General features: G+C 45.1%; 1 protein-coding gene and 1 long non-coding RNA gene across 3 annotated transcripts; one reads left to right on the forward strand and one right to left on the reverse strand.

The window, feature by feature from the left end:
* Positions 1-11,355: 11,355 nt before the first annotated feature.
* On the reverse strand, positions 11,356-13,660 carry LOC132343671 (uncharacterized). The gene is made up of 2 exons (XR_009492628.1): positions 13,572-13,660; positions 11,356-12,281 (listed from the first exon to the last, which is right to left on the reverse strand). It is a non-coding gene; the product is annotated as an uncharacterized lncRNA (long non-coding RNA).
* A 63-nt stretch (positions 13,661-13,723) lies between these two features.
* On the forward strand, positions 13,724-15,306 carry FKBPL (FKBP prolyl isomerase like). Of its 2 annotated transcripts, NM_001101982.2 has the most exons (3): positions 13,724-13,928; positions 14,171-14,607; positions 14,815-15,306. In NM_001101982.2, the coding sequence occupies exons 1-3, from the start codon at positions 13,883-13,885 to the stop codon at positions 15,280-15,282; spliced, it is 951 nt and encodes a 316-aa protein (NP_001095452.2). In that variant the 5' UTR covers positions 13,724-13,882; the 3' UTR covers positions 15,283-15,306. The 2 variants fall into 2 exon arrangements, with proteins under 2 accessions (NP_001095452.2, NP_001421986.1); NM_001435057.1 differs by having other exon boundaries at positions 14,171-15,306.
* The last annotated feature ends 52 nt before the right edge of the window (positions 15,307-15,358 follow it).

Raw genomic sequence — 15,358 nt, forward strand, 5'->3', positions numbered from 1 at the left:
GCAAGGCAAAGGGAGCACGGAGCTGCGGGGGTCGGGCTGCTGTGACAAAAATACCGTCACTGGGTGGCTTATAAAGAACAGAACTTTCCTGGAAGTCTAAGATCAGGTGCCAGGACGGTCAGGTATAGGCCCTCTTCTGAGTTGTAGATCTCTAAATGTACACCGATCCCTGTCTCCTCTCTAACTGTATCCTCTCTTGGCAGAAAGGGCTAGGGAGCTCTGTGAGATTTATTTCCTTATGTATTTATTTGGCCACGGGACTTGTGGGATCGTATTTCACCCCTGTTCAGCCATCGAACCACACCCCTTGCCTTGGAAGCACAGAGCCTTAACCACTGGATCACCAGGGAAGTCCTTGTAGGGTCCCTTTTACAAGGGTACTAATCCCATTCATGAGGGTGCTACTCTCAGGACCTAAGTGCATTCCAAAGGCCTCACCTCCTAATACCATTGTATTGCACATTAGAATTTCAACATATGTATTGGTGCAGGGATCACAAATATTCTGACTAAAGCAGAATGCCAGGGAGAAAGTCAGTAGCCTCACACGTCTACCTGGGCTAGTTACCCTCAACCAGGAGACCTCTTGGGGAGGGAGAGGTGGCACAAGCAGTGGACTTGGTGTCTTCAGCTGTGCACCTGCAGGACAGGGTCCTATCCTGAATTCCATGCAGGATGCTGGTGAGACATCATCTCCGACAGCAGGTGTAAACCCTGAAACTCATGAAGTTTATAATCTAAAACGGAAGCCATGCACTGTGATAGGAGACATGGGAAGAGGATGGGATCATGGGTTTTCCTTTGGATGGTTCAGGTTTGCTGTGCTTTCCTTACCCGACTTCATGAAAAAAGAACTTACATTTGCAGTTCGCACTTCCTCACTACCTACTCACCACCTCCAACCCCACCGTCCCCTCTCCCACCTCCGTTCAATAGGGCGTACTGTTGTCAGAAATGTCTTTCCTTCATACCCACTGCTTCTTAACCCTTTGGAATATGCGTCCAATCCAAACTTTACTGAAACTGTTTTTTTCAAATAGTATTCAATGACCCAAAGTTACCAGGAGCCAGAACCCATGGTATTTTCATAGTACACTGCCTCTCTGAACCCTTCCATGTTTGTCCCTTCATCCTGGATTCCCCACTTTCCCAGGTTCAGGGACATATTACCTCCTTCCCCTCTGCTGCTGCTGCTGCTAAGTTGCTTCAGTCGTGTCTGACTCTGTGCACACACAAACCTCACTTTATCCTTCTTCCTCTCTCCCCGCCTGTTTTTTTTTTTTTTTTTCTTTTTTTTACCTTCTGTGCCTTAAGCAACTATATATGGACTTTTTTTTTTTTCCTTCTCTGAGAATTTCCCTTGAAAAATCTCATCCACTCCAAACTCAGACCTCATTTGTAACCAAATGCTCCTTTGCTACAGACTGAATGTTTGTGTTTCCTTAAAATTCATCTGTTGAACCCTAATCCCCAGTGTGATAGTGTGGCATTTGGGAGATGATTAGGTTTTGAGGGTAGGCCCTAATGGATGGGATTAATGCTCTTATAAAAGAGACCCCAGAGGAACTTCCGTGGTGGTCGGGTGGTTAAGTCGCCACACTTCCAAGGCAGGGGTCATGAGTTTGATCCCTGCCTGGGAACTAAGACCCCACATGCCCCGTGGCATGGTCAAAAGATTTTTTTTTAATTGTTTTAATTAATAAAAGATCCCCAGAGAGTTCCCTTACCATTCCACCATGTGAGGACATAGCTAGAAGGTATTCTGTGAACCAAAAGAAGCTCTCACTAGACACTGAATCTGCCAACACCTTGATCTTGGAATTTCCAGCCTTCAGGACTTGAGAAATTGACTTCTGCTGTTTATAAGATAGCCAGTTTATGGTATTCTGTTAACAGTCCAAATTGAGTAGAACATTCTCCAAACTCTGTATTTATAAGCATTCCTCTGGTGTCTGTGGAACATGTGGACAATGCTAGGTGTGAAAGTCTCTCAGTCTGACTCTTTGCGACCTGGAATTCTCCAGGCAACAATACTGGAGTGGGTTGCCATTTCCTTCTCCAGGGGAGCTTCCCAACCCAGGGGTTGAACCTAGGTCTCCCGCATTACAGGAGGATTCTTTACAGTCTTGAGCTACCAGGGAAGCAATGCGGCCTGTCCTCTAAAGTCAGCTGGTTCAAAACCAAATAGATAAAATGCCACTGAAAACCAGCTCCCCTCCCTCTGTAGACAGCACCAATTCCCCAGTGCCCTTCCTTATTTGAAAACTTGATGCCTCTTCCACCTCCTTCCTGCCTTTACTTGTGGTGAGCTGTTAAGCCCAGTCAATTCTGCCATCATGATGTCTTTTGAATCTGTAACTTTTCCCCACTTCTTGCTGGGAAATGACCTCATCTAGGATTATTACAACAGTTTCCCTAATAGGTTTCCCTCTTTCCCACCCCTTCCTACTCCAGGTCTCCCTTAACACTGCTGTCGGGTTACCCTCCCTAAACATGCTTTTATAAACTCTTAACATGCTACTCAAAAGCCCTTCAAGATTCCCTATTGCTTACTCAACTGTTCACAAAGTTTTAATCTGGCCTTTGACCTCTCCCATAATTTGACATCATCCAGCTTTCTGTGGAACCAAACTGTATTATTCATGCCCACCTCCAGATCTTTATTTACCGAGCTGTCCTCAAATCTAAGAGCTCTTTCTCTAATATTTGCCTGTTGCAAACCAAATTGTTTGCTGCTTGCCATGTGTTTCAGACCACATCTAAGCTTATGCTCATGATATTTTCCCTCCTTTCACATCGGCTTCTCCACTTGGCCAAAATATACCAATCCTTCAAAGCTCAGATCAATCTCCTTCACTGCAGCAAGAAGGAATCTCTCGGCACTTCCCTGATGGTCCAGTGGTTAAGAATCCACTTGCCAATGCAGGGGACACCGGTTCAACCCCCGGTCTGGGAAGATTCCATATGCCACAGAACAACTGAAGCCCATGCACCATGACTGCTGAGCCTGCGTGCTACAACTACTGCAGCCACTGTGCCTAGAGCCTGTGTTCAGCAACGAGAAGCCACCTCAATGAGAAGCCTGCGCACCTCAATGAAGGGTAGCCCTGCTCACTGCAACTAGAGAAATTCCTCAAGCAGCAACAAAGACCCAGCCCAACCAAAAATAAATAAAATTTTAAAAACTGGGTATAAGTTGCCTTTTAAAAAATAAATAAAGCAGTGGGTTTCTAAACACAGCTCCAGGCATTCCTTGGAGTCAGGATTCTTGCCTCTGGCAATACATTATAGTCATCTGGGGAGCATTTAAAAAGCCCAAAGCCCAGGTCACATTCTAAACCAATTAAATCACCATCTCTTGGGACTCAGGCATCAATATTTTTAAAGACATCCCCAGGTGATTCCAAATCCAACTCTGTCTGCACCATACCTGCACCTAAGTGCTGAATATGTCTGGGGAAAAATGCACAGTCATACCAGCTAGTCTTACTTCCTTTGAGCGCTCAGGGTGGCCTGCAAGCCTGCATTTTCCCACATTCCGCAAATCTGAGATCACAGTTTCACAAGATGAAGACCTTCTTTCCTATCTCAGTGAGAAAATAGAAACTCTCAAAAGAGAACCTCCTCTGGTCCCAGCTCCAAATCTACCAGGCCACGTGCATCTCTGTTGAATTCAGTGCCTTCCCCTTGTTACTGCAGAGAAGCTGACCTGTTCCCCAGTCCCCACCCTATGTGGGCACTGGGATCCCACCCTTCTCACCTACACAGAAATGGAACTCTTGAAATGATCCCTATCCCTCTCACATAATCAGTTTTCCCCTCATTACTGAAACATTCCATCACCATACAAACATGCTATAATAATATAGCTCATCTTTGAGAAGAAGGGGGAAATAAATTCTTTTGCTACTAACCTATGTAGTAAAAACACAAAATTCAGAATAGTGGTTAGCCCATGAGAAGAGGAGAATTCTTTTTTTTTTTTAATTTTTTAAATTGAAATGTAGTTGATTTACAATGTTGTGTTAATTTCTGCTGTGCTGCAAAGTGATTTAGTTACACGTATATGTATGCTTAGTTGCTCAGTCATGTCTGACTCTTTGCAACCCCATGGACTAGGACCTGCCAGACTCCTCTGTCCATGGGGATTCTCCAGGCAAGAATATTGGCATGGGTTGCCATGTCCTCCTCCCGATCCAGAGATCAAACTCAGGTCTCCCCCATTGTAGGTGGATTCTTTACCATCTGAGCTACCAGGGAAGCCCTACACACACACACACACACACACACACACATCATTCTTAATATTCTTTTCCATTATGGTTTGTCATAGAATATTGAATATAGTTCCCTATGCTATACAGTAGATCTTCACGACCCAGATAATCACAATGGTGTGATCACTGACCTAGAGCCAGACATCCTGGAATGTGAAGTCAAGTGGGCCTTAGAAAGCATCACTACAAACAAAGCTAGTGGAGGTGATAGAATTCCAGTTGAGCTATTTCAAATCCTGAAAGATGATGCTGTGAAAGTGCTGCACTCAATATGCCAGCAAATTTGGAAAACTCAGCAGTAGCCACAGGACTGGAAAAGGTCAGTTTTCATTCCAATCCCAAAGAAAGGCAATGTCAAAGAATGCTCAAACTACAGCACGATTGCACTCATCTCACACACTGGTAAAATAATGCTTAAAATTCTCCAAGCCAGGCTTCAGCAATATGTGAACCATGAACTTCCTGATGTTCAAGCTGGTTTTAGAAAAGGCAGAGGAACCAGAGATCAAATTGCCAACATCCACTGGATCATGGAAAAAGCAAGAGAGTTCCAGAAAAACATCTATTTCTGCTTTATTGACTATGCCAAAGCCTTTGACTGTGTGGATCACAATAAACTGTGGAAAATTCTGAAAGAGATGGGAATTCCAGACCACCTGACCTGCCTCTTGAGAAATCTGTATGCAGGTCAGGAAGCAACAGTTAGAACTGGACATGGAACAACAGACTGGTTCCAAATAGGAAAAGGAGTATGTCAAGGCTGTATATTGTCACCCTGTTTATTTAACTTATATGCAGAGTACATCATGAGAAACGCTGGACTGGAAGAAACACAAACCGGAATCAAGGTTGCTGGGAGAAATATCAATAACCTCAAATATGCAGATGACACTACCCTTATGGCAGAAAGTGAAGAGGAACTAAAAAGCCTCTTGATGAAAGTGAAAGAGGAGAGTGAAAAAGTTGGCTTAAAGCTCAACATTCAGAAAACGAAGATCATGGCATCTGGTCCCATCACTTCATGGGAAATAGATGGGGAAACAGTGGAAACAGTGTCAGACTTTATTTTTCTGGGCTCCAAAATCACTGCAGATGGTGACTGCAGCCATGAAATTAAAAGACGCTTACTCCTTGGAAGGAAAGTTATGACCATATTCATATAGCATATTCAAAAGCAGAGATATTACTTTGCCAACAAAGGTTCATCCAGTCAAGGCTATGGTTTTTCCTGTGGTCATGTATGGATGTGAGAGTTGGACTGTGAAGAAGGCTGAGCGCCGAAGAATTGTTGCTTTTGAACTGTGGTGTTGGAGAAGACTTCTGAAAGTCCCTTGGACTGCAAGGAGATCCAACCAGTCCATTCTGAAGGAAATCAGCCCTGGGATTTCTTTGGAAGGAATGATGCTAAAGCTGAAACTCCAGTACTTTGGCCACCTCATGCGAAGAGTTGACTCATTGGAAAAGACTCTGATGCTGGGAGGGATTGGGGGCAGGAGGAGAAGGGGACGACAGAGGATGAGATGGCTGGATGGCATCACTGACTCGATGGACATGAGTCTGGGTGAACTCCGGGAGTTGGTGATGGACAGGGAGGCCTGGCGTGCTGCGGTTCATGGGGTCACAAAGAGTCAGACACAACTGAGCGACTGATCTGATCTGATCTGATCTGATGCTATACAGTAGGATCTTGTTTATCTATTCTATATATAATAGTTTGCACCTGCTAATCCCAAATTCCCACTCCATCCCTCTCCCATCCACCCATCCCAGCCAGGAGAATTCTAATTGGAGAGAGATACATAGGGAGCTTCAACAATAGCCAGATTTAGTCCTTAAGCTGAAAGATGTTTAATTACTTTAGAATATATATGTGCCATGGTTGAGAAAGTCTGCTCTAGAACCATTAGCAACATTTGACACAGTTGATCACTTCCTCCTTGAAGTGTTTTCTTCACTTTGAATACTCTTTCTGGATCCAATTTAAGAAAGTATACACTAGTTCCTTATTTGCTACTTCTCAGTCTTCATTGACTCTTCAAACTTCTAAATAATAGAAGGCTCAGGCCTCTGTCCTTGGCCCTGTCCTCTACCTTAATCCAAGCTCCTGTGCTGCTGTTGTTTCTTGGCTAGCCCTTTAATTGGACTTTTTGCTTTTATTTTTGACTTACATAGTCCTTCCTTCATGCTGAAACCAGAGTGATCTTTTAAATTACCAGATAATATCACTCACCTTGCTCAAACCCTCTGATGGCTCCCAATCACACTCAGAACAAAACCTGTACCTTGACCTACCAGACCTGGCTTCTCCCCGCCTCTCTGATTTCATCCCCTCCTACTCTTTTCCTCACTTACTCTGATTCATCCACTCTGGACCCATTATTCTTCTTCTAGGAGCTATGATTTAATATAAAAATATAATTCCTTCTTGCCTCAGGGTCTCTGCATTTGTGTCTTTCTCACCCTGGATACTATTTCTTCAGATATCTGCATGCCTGCTCCCTGACATCATTTATATCTTTGAACAAATGTCATCTTTACAAGGAGGCTTTCCCTCATCATTTGATTAAAAACAGCACCATCTAGACTTCCCTGATGGTCCAGTGGTTAAGATTCCTCACTGCACTGCAAGAGATGCAGTTTTGATTCCTGGTCAGGGACTGAATAAGTAGCTCATGGAATTGTGTGAGAAGAAAGGAGGTAATACACAAAAGACACGTAGAGCAATATCTGGTAGCATTGTGATCATAATGCATGGTCACACATTGGTACACATACACAGCATCTTTCATAATTTAATATTTTATTATGGAAAGGCTGCCCTTCACTGCCTCATCTTGCCTGAAAACCCTACTTATAAGGGAAGCACAAGCCAAATAGTTTGGAAGCAGAGAGGAGAGAGGAACTATTTTGACATAAATCCCAGCAGAACTAAAAAACCACAGAACCCACCAAAGCTAAACAGAAGGGAAAATTTATTTAGCCTTTGGAAAACTAGAATTTTTGTCTCTTATTCTGATGATAAATGACAGAGAATAAGTGTAGCATATGGTTCCATGTGATGAGTATGGAATGCAGGGGAATGTGAGGGTGTAAAAACTTCCAGTCAGCTTGATGCCTGATGACAGTATAAAGAGATGCTGAAACGGGTATAAAGAGATGCTGAAATTGACAAGCTGGAAATGAATAACATGGATGTAAAGCAGCTTTTCTTTTCTTTTACCTCCTATCTTGTGCAGCTTCCTCCACCTGCAGTAAATCAATCTCTGCATGTCAAAATTATGGCCATCTTCCCTGGTCGCTCGGATGGTAAAAGAAATCTGCCTGTAGTGCAGGAGACCTGAGTTTGATCCCTGGGTCAGAAAGATTCTATAGAGAAGGGAATGGCAATCTACTCCAGTATTCTTGCCTGGTGAATTCCATGGGCAGAGGAGCCTAGTCCATGCAGTCGCAAAGAGTTGGATACAACTAACACTTTCCAAGGCTCAACCCTTTGAAGTCCTTTTCAGATCACCTCCAGTTGGAAATAAGTTCCCTGCCACTTGTCACTTTTTGCCTTTCATCTGGAGCTTTTGTCAACTATAACTCTCTACCTCTTTCAGATGGGGAGTTTTGTATTTATCTCCATGGCTCACTGACTAATCCTAAGTACTCAGTAAAGATAAAAATTACTGAATAGATAAAAGAATTGTTACCCCAAAACTGGGTTCATCTCTTGGTGGGTGTTGATCCAAAAGCCACAACCAAGCCAAGGACTGGTAGGAGGAAGAATTTACTACTTATAGCAGGTAAGGAGAACACTGAGGATCTTTCCCAAAGTTGTGTCTTCTTGAACAGCAAAACTGAGGAAGTTTTCAGATAAGGGTACATGCATACTCATGAAGGGACTTGGGCATAGTATGCATATTCTTTCCTTTAAAAAAAAAGTTTTTTTATTTCTTAATTTATTTTTGGCTGTGCTGGATCTTCATTGCTGCGTGGGCTTTTCTTTAATTGTGGCAAGTGGCAGCTACTCTCTAGTTACAATGCATAGGCTTCTCATTGCAGTGTTTTCCCTTGTCGCAGAGCACAGGCTGTAGGGCACATGGACTTCAGTAGTCGAGGCTCCTTGGCTCCAGAGCATTGCTGCCGCTGCTGCTAAGTCGCTTCAGTCATGTCCGACTCTGTGCAACTCCACAGACAGCAGCCTACCAGGCTCCTCCATCCCTGGGATTCTCTAGGCAAGAACACTGGAGTGGGTTGCCATTGCCTTCTCCAATGCATGAAAGTGAAAAGTGAAAGTGAAGTCACTCAGTCGTGTCGGACTCTTCGAGACCCCATGGACTGCAGCCTACCAGGCTCCTCCATCCATGGGATTTTCCAAGCAAGAGTACTGGAGTGGGTTGTCATTGCCTTCTCCGCTCCAGAGCACAGGCTCGGTAATTGTGGCACATGGCTTACTTGCTCTGAAGCATGTGGGATCTCCCCAGATCAGGGATCAAACTTGTGTTTCCTGCATTGGCAGGCAGATTCTTTACCACTGAGCCACCAGGGAAGCCCTATTATTCATATTCTTGAAGGGATTTGAACAGAGGAGAATTCAGTATAGAATTGGGGCAAAGGTCAACAGCTTTAGTTGACTGAAGCCATGAGGGTCAGAAGCATCAGCATCCTTCAGGTGCTAGTTGATCTGGTGGTTGAGCACTTGTGAGGGGTGTTGAATTACGAAAAGCAGCTCAAGAAAGTGCTTCTGGCTAATTCATATCATTGAAACAGAACTGGAAGTCTTTATGATTGATTTATTCTTTGCTATTGTTACTTCTCTTGCCTGGTAATGAGGTAGGCTCGTGATGGGTTCCTGGGCTGGCGTCTGTCAAGTGGAGTAAAATTCAAGCTCTGTTCTCACCCAGACACTCAGTACAAAACTGGTGAAAAAAAGTTGAGCCCTGCTAAAGAGATAAGGTGCCCACTCTTGAGGTCAAGGAAGACTTTCCTTTCTGCACATGCACAGGAAGGCTTCTTGGGGGTCGAAAAGGGAGGAGGCCCCATCCCATAATTAGTGTGGAAATGCACCCACAGACCTCTGTGGTGGGAGCTATCTTAGCAAAAAGCTGTACATGTATCTTGATAAGTGTCCAAGGACCAGTTAGGTGTGAGGAAAGAGACAAGACAATTGGCCAAATGTAAACAGAGAGCCAGAAGGACTATCCTATATAAGTAATTAATTCACCTCTTTCCTGCTTGTTCCTCACTCAGGACCCCAGCATTCCTCTTTGAATATGTATTTCTGCCTCCCTTCAGTCTTAAACAGACTGCTTCCCTCTGTGTGCTCTCCCCCTTGTTGTGCTTTCTCTTTAACTTTGTATCTGTTTTTACAGTTTTTGCCTCCTTGAAACATTCTTGCTTTCAAAGGGGGATAAAGAGCCAGGGTCACTTTGCTTCTAATCTCTAGCCTGTGCTGGTCTGGTGGCTAGGATTCTTTCTCATCTAGATTACCCAGGTTCAATTCCTGGGCAGGGAACTAAGATCTGTCTTTAGGACCACTCACTGCTGTCTCTCAGAGATCACTAACAGTCATTGTTCTCGTAAGATCATTATTACTGAGACTTGTTCGAGGGCAAGCATTATGGCCAGGCTTAGATCACAAAATGGCTTGGGGCTAAAATGGCTTCTCTTATGTTAAAAAGCTGTTATCTGGTTCTTTTCTTCTGGGAACCACCCCTATTCTATCTGCTTACAGAATGGAACTTCACCTATTAAAGGGCTCTGTGTGTTAAGACAACATGTAACAACAATCAGCTCACAAATTACTTTGCACCAGCTCCTGAACCTTTCTTTGCATTCTCCCATCAGATCAGGTCTTTCTTTATTTATTGACTGCACCAGAGCAGCATGTGGAATCTTATTTTCCCAGGGATTGAACCTGTGACCCCTGCAGTGGGAGTCTTAACCACTGGACCACCAGTGAATTCCCAGGATTAGTCTCTAATGAAGGGGAAACAATGCCTTTATGGGGTCAGGCAAGGAGAGCAGTAGAATAAGGCCAGATCTTCTGAGATCCAATGATCTCTAGACAGGCCTGGGGATATAATCCTCCAGGCTTCTCTTCTTTCATTCCTTAGTGACTATCTCCAGAGAACTGAGCCCTAGAATACAGGATGCAAGGGTAGGGAAACTGAGAGAGCAAGCAGTGTGTCCGTCAACATTCCATGTTGTAACGCTTTAGGGGGACAGCAGATACTATTTCCCATTTCTGAGTCTTCATATCTTGACCCCTTCCTAGGCCTGTGCTTCTCAAGCTGAGAACAGGGGGCGTTTATAGCCATGAATGCAGACTTTTCAGTCTTCTTTTAAAACTTATATTTTTCATTTTCATTTTAATGGGTCATCTTTTTAAAAATAAAAATATTTTCTTCCTGGGTGATTTTGATTACTATCTTTAGTGGTCTGGGGCCTTTGTTAACGTATTTGCTTGTTTTCAACATTTTTTTTTTTTCTTTTTGGTGAAGTCGCACAGCTCTTAGTTCCCTCACCAGGAAACGAGCCCATGACCCCTGCACTGGGAGCTTGGAGTCTTAACCACGGAAACACTAGGGAAGTCCCTTATGTTTGTTTTTTACATATAGTCACAATGATGACAAGGGACCACCCAAAGAGACAAAGTTAAACATTTAATTCAGTGTTTCTGAGTATGTGGTCTATTGTGTTCTCAGAGGTTCAGTTCTAACTCATTCTTTAGATGGTAACAAAAGTGTCTCATCCTTGGGACTTCCTAGCAGTGCGGTAGTTAAGACTCTGCACTTCCAATGCAAAGGTGTGAGTTCAGTTCCTGGTTGGGGAACTAGGATCCCAAAATACTCCGAGGCTCAACCAAAAGTAAAAAACGTCTCATCCTCAAGGGATATTCCCTCACCCCTCGTCCACTCTCATAGCATCTCTCACTTCTTCATACAACTTATTCTCCATGCCCCAACTATAAGCTCCATGAGAATAGGGACTGTCTCTGTCTCATTCATTTATGTATCCCTAGTTCCCAGCATCCTGTCTAGAACATAGGAGGTGCTCAATAAATATTTGTTGAATGAATGAATGGAGAAGGAGATGAAACGCAAAAGAAATAGAGGCACTTTATTCAGCTCACAGAGAGACGGTCTGACCCAGTCCACCTGTCAATGGCTGCAAAAAAGAAGAAATTAACACATTCCCTCCTATTTTAAAGAAAAATGGGCTTGTTACTTTACTTCCTCATCTCCTCTCCCTCTTTGTTCTATAAAACAAACTGGCATCTAGACCTTGACAAGATGGTTATTTTGAGACATTAGTCTGCCATCTTCTTGGTCTGCTGCTTTCCAACTAAGGTTGCTTTCCTTGCCTCAAAAAAAGAAAAGAAATAGAGGCAAGACCCATGGCTTGTGGAATCTGTTGGAACTGAAACATATACACACAAAACAGTAAGAGACCATTACAAAGCAATACATTTGTAGCAGAGTAGTTTTTTTTTTTTTTAATTGAGAGAAGCTAATCTCTGAAGGGTCATTGGAGTGGACCTCTCAATTAAGGCACCCATAATACAAATTAGCAATCTTTGTCCAGGGATCAGGATGTAATCAAATCTTCTGTGACTCATTCTAGACTTTCTGTCTTTCCTAGAAATCCGTGAAATGGAGCAGGGAGGGAGAAAAGGTAGATCAGTTTTCAACAAGAACATAAGGATTCCAAGAATCAGAATATTTAGCCTTAGTTGAAGTGGACTCCAGTACTCTTGCCTGGAAAATCTCATGGACGGAGGAGCCTGGTAGGCTGCAGTCCATGGGGTCGCTAAGAGTCGGACACAACTGAGTGACTTCACTTTCACTTTTCACTTTCATGCATTGGAAAAGGAAATGGCAACCCACTCCAGTGTTCTTGCCTGGAGAATCCCAGGGACGGGGGAGCCTGGTGGGCTGCCGTCTATGGGGTCGCACAGAGTCGGACACGACTGCTGAAGTCGGTCGCCTAGCAGCAGCAGCACAGAACCTAGAAATAAAGCTTGAAGGGAAAAAAGGTCTAATTTAGTGATCTGAGACTCAACACAAAATGGAGAGGGCTGTTTTGACACAAGTCTGTGGCTAATGATGACATTACCTCCCCTCCTGGCTGTCCTGGCACGGTCCTTTAGTCTGGGACACAATTGTGAACTGAACAATTGCAAACTGAAGAGGGAGCCAAAGTGAGGACTAAGAGTGGAATTCTCCTTCCCTGAAGAGCTGTCATAGCCTGCCTGTGCAGGGAGCTGGACGAGCAAGCCTGAATCACAATAGGGACCTACATATTTTATTAGGAAGAGGAGGACCGGTTTTTCCACTGGTACGTCCAGTGGATCAGGTTATACCAGTTATACATGTAAAACGTAGGAGTAGGAAATGGCAACCCACTCTAGTATTCTTGGCTGTAAATTTCCATGGACAGAGGAGCCTGGCTGGCTGCAGTCCATGGGGTCACAAAAGAGTGGGACACAACTGAGGACATATGCATATGCAAAATACTTGAAAAACTAAAAGGACACAGACTAAAAGGTCAAAAGAACAGGATGAGATTATTCTAGAGTCACACTATTCAATGTGTGTGGTCCATGGACCACCGGCAGCAGCATCCAAGAGCTTGTTAGAAATGCAGAGTAGCAGGTCCCACCTTAGACTTCCTAAGTCAGAACCTGCATTTTAACAAGTTCCCCAGATAATGTGTAGGGTCATCAAAGTTTGAAAAGCACTGTCTATAAGATTCTTTGAGGAAGAAGAGCTCAAAAGGCATTAACGAACATGAGGCAAAGGTAAGGCAAGCCTCATCTGGATGGAACCCCAGCCCCCTGCAGAGGAAGCTCAGCATTCTAACCATTGGACTGTTAGGGAATTCCTCCAGGGTTTATTTTGAAGGACCGTGGACAGGATGGGCCACTCTGACCGGCTGTCCCAAATGTAGTGAAAGTCACTCAGTCCTGTCTGACCCTTTGTGATACCATGGACTGTAACATGCCAGGCTCCTCTGTCCATGGAATTTTCCAGGCAAGCATACTTGAGTGGGTTTCCATTTTCTTCTCTAGGGGATCTTCATGACCCAGGGATTGAACCCTGGTCTCTTGCATTGCAGGCAGATTCTTTACTGTCTAAGCTAAATGTAGGGGCAAGTATTAATAGAATAGCACACGTGGGTTTTAGGTGGCCAGACAAAAGGACTGGTCACAGCCGCGATCAGCCACCCCAGCTCCAGCATTCCCCATTATATCCTCTATGGGCCCAATCTCCCATTCCAGACCTTCTCCAGACTTTGACGCAGTCGTACCTCGCCTAGCTCGGTATGATTTGGCCTAGTCTGGTCGCAAAGGCCTGGAGCTTCTCGTTTGCTGGGGTGTGGCGGTGAGTCAGTGGGGGAAATGATGTAACGTCCAAAAGGCGGGCTTAATCAGACTTCTCCCTCCTCCCGATTGGCTGCCAGGAATTTGACTAGATTCTCTTGTCTCTCGGGCTCCAGGGTTAGCTGTCAGTGTCTCTGTCCAGCTGTCCCCTGGCTCCCCTTTCCATCTTCTCCACCTGGGGAAAGACTCCAACGACAGTACTCAGTAGCACTTGGCTTCGGAAGAAGAGGTGATTTGAATGGTCTGGCTATTGCCATCAGGCGAGGCGCTTCGGCCCCCCCCAGGTATTTTTTGACTCGATCGGGTGTCCGTAGTTGGGAATGGCTACCCAAGCCGCAGGGAATTGTGGAACTTGTAGTTCGGGGTTGGAGGGGAGACTGGACCCGACAGAGATTCGGGAAAGAAAAAAAAAAAAAAAAAAGAGGACTTTGAGGACCACGGTCCGGAGTCCCAAAAGGACGGAAAAGGAGTCTAAATAAAATTTCTGCCAATAGCATTGCTTTGATTTTTTTTTTTTTCAAATCAGGTGCTGACCTGGACTCGGTCCATCCCTTTCTATCCAAAACTGTTTACCCACGGTGGAAGGGGCCAGGCACCCAAATGGATACATCACCAATCAATTCAATGGGAGAGAAGGACAGCTGTCAACCGCAACAACAAGGGGAAAAGAACCTTGAATTACCTACTCAGATTAGGCAGCATCGGGGAGAATCTCCTACGGAAATCCTTGAGCTGAAAGTGAGCCCAGATCCAGCTAGCCAAATTCTACAGAATCCTCAGGAAATTGAAAAACTGCCTGCTGAACTTGAAAGAGACTCTGCTAAGTCTCATGGATCAGCCAGTGCGATGTCAGAGCCCCTTCAAGCTTCTGATCTCTGGTACTGTCCTGATGGCAGCTTTGTCAAGAAGATTGTAGTCCGTGGTCACGGCTTGGACAAACCCAAGCTGGGCTCCCGCTGCACGGTACAGGCTTCTGGATTTCCTTTGGGGTCAGGGCTGCCAGAGGGCTGGACAGAACTAACTGTGGGGTTAGGCCCATGGAGGGAGGAAACTTGGGGGGAGCTCATAGAGAAATGCTTGGAGTCCATGTGTCAAGGCGAGGAGGCAGAGCTTCAGCTCCCTGGGCGCTCTGGACTTCCTGTCAGGCTCACACTGGCCTCCTTCACTCAGGGTCGAGACTCTTGGGAGCTGGAGGACACCGAGAAGGAGGCCTTGGCCAGAGAAGAACGTGCAAGGGGCACAGAATTATTTCGAGCGGGGAATCCGGAAGGAGCTGCCCGATGCTATGCACGGGCTCTTCGGCTGCTGCTGACCTTACCCCCACCTGGCCCTCCGGAACGAACTGTACTTCACGCCAACCTGGCTGCCTGTCAGTTGCTGCTAGGGCAGCCCCATTTGGCGGCCCAAAGTTGTGACCGGGTGCTGGAGCGGGAGCCTGGCCATATAAAAGCATTGTACCGAAGGGGTGTTGCCCAGGCTGCTCTTGGAAACCTAGAAAAAGCAATGACTGACCTTAAGAAGGTGTTGGCCGTAGACCCCAAAAACCGGGCAGCCCAGGAGGAGCTGGGAAAGGTGATCATTCAGGGGAAGAAACAGGATGCAGGGCTGGCTCAAGGACTGCGCAAGATGTTTGGCTGATTAAAAGTTAAACCTTAAAAGAGAGAGGAACCTGTGAAGTGTGGTCTATGCTGTGAGATTTGGTGGGGACCAAGGG

Source organism: Bos taurus, chromosome 23 (assembly GCF_002263795.3).
Source record: "Bos taurus isolate L1 Dominette 01449 registration number 42190680 breed Hereford chromosome 23, ARS-UCD2.0, whole genome shotgun sequence".
Taxonomy (NCBI): domain Eukaryota; kingdom Metazoa; phylum Chordata; class Mammalia; order Artiodactyla; family Bovidae; genus Bos; species Bos taurus.

Coding starts and splice junctions, on each gene's coding strand:
- FKBPL (NM_001435057.1), top strand. CDS start 13,883: ATGGTCTGGCTATTGCCATCAGGCGAGGCGCTTCGGCCCCCCCCAG. Junction 13,929..14,170: donor GGCGCTTCGGCCCCCCCCAG/GTATTTTTTGAC, acceptor TTTTCAAATCAG/GTGCTGACCTGGACTCGGTC.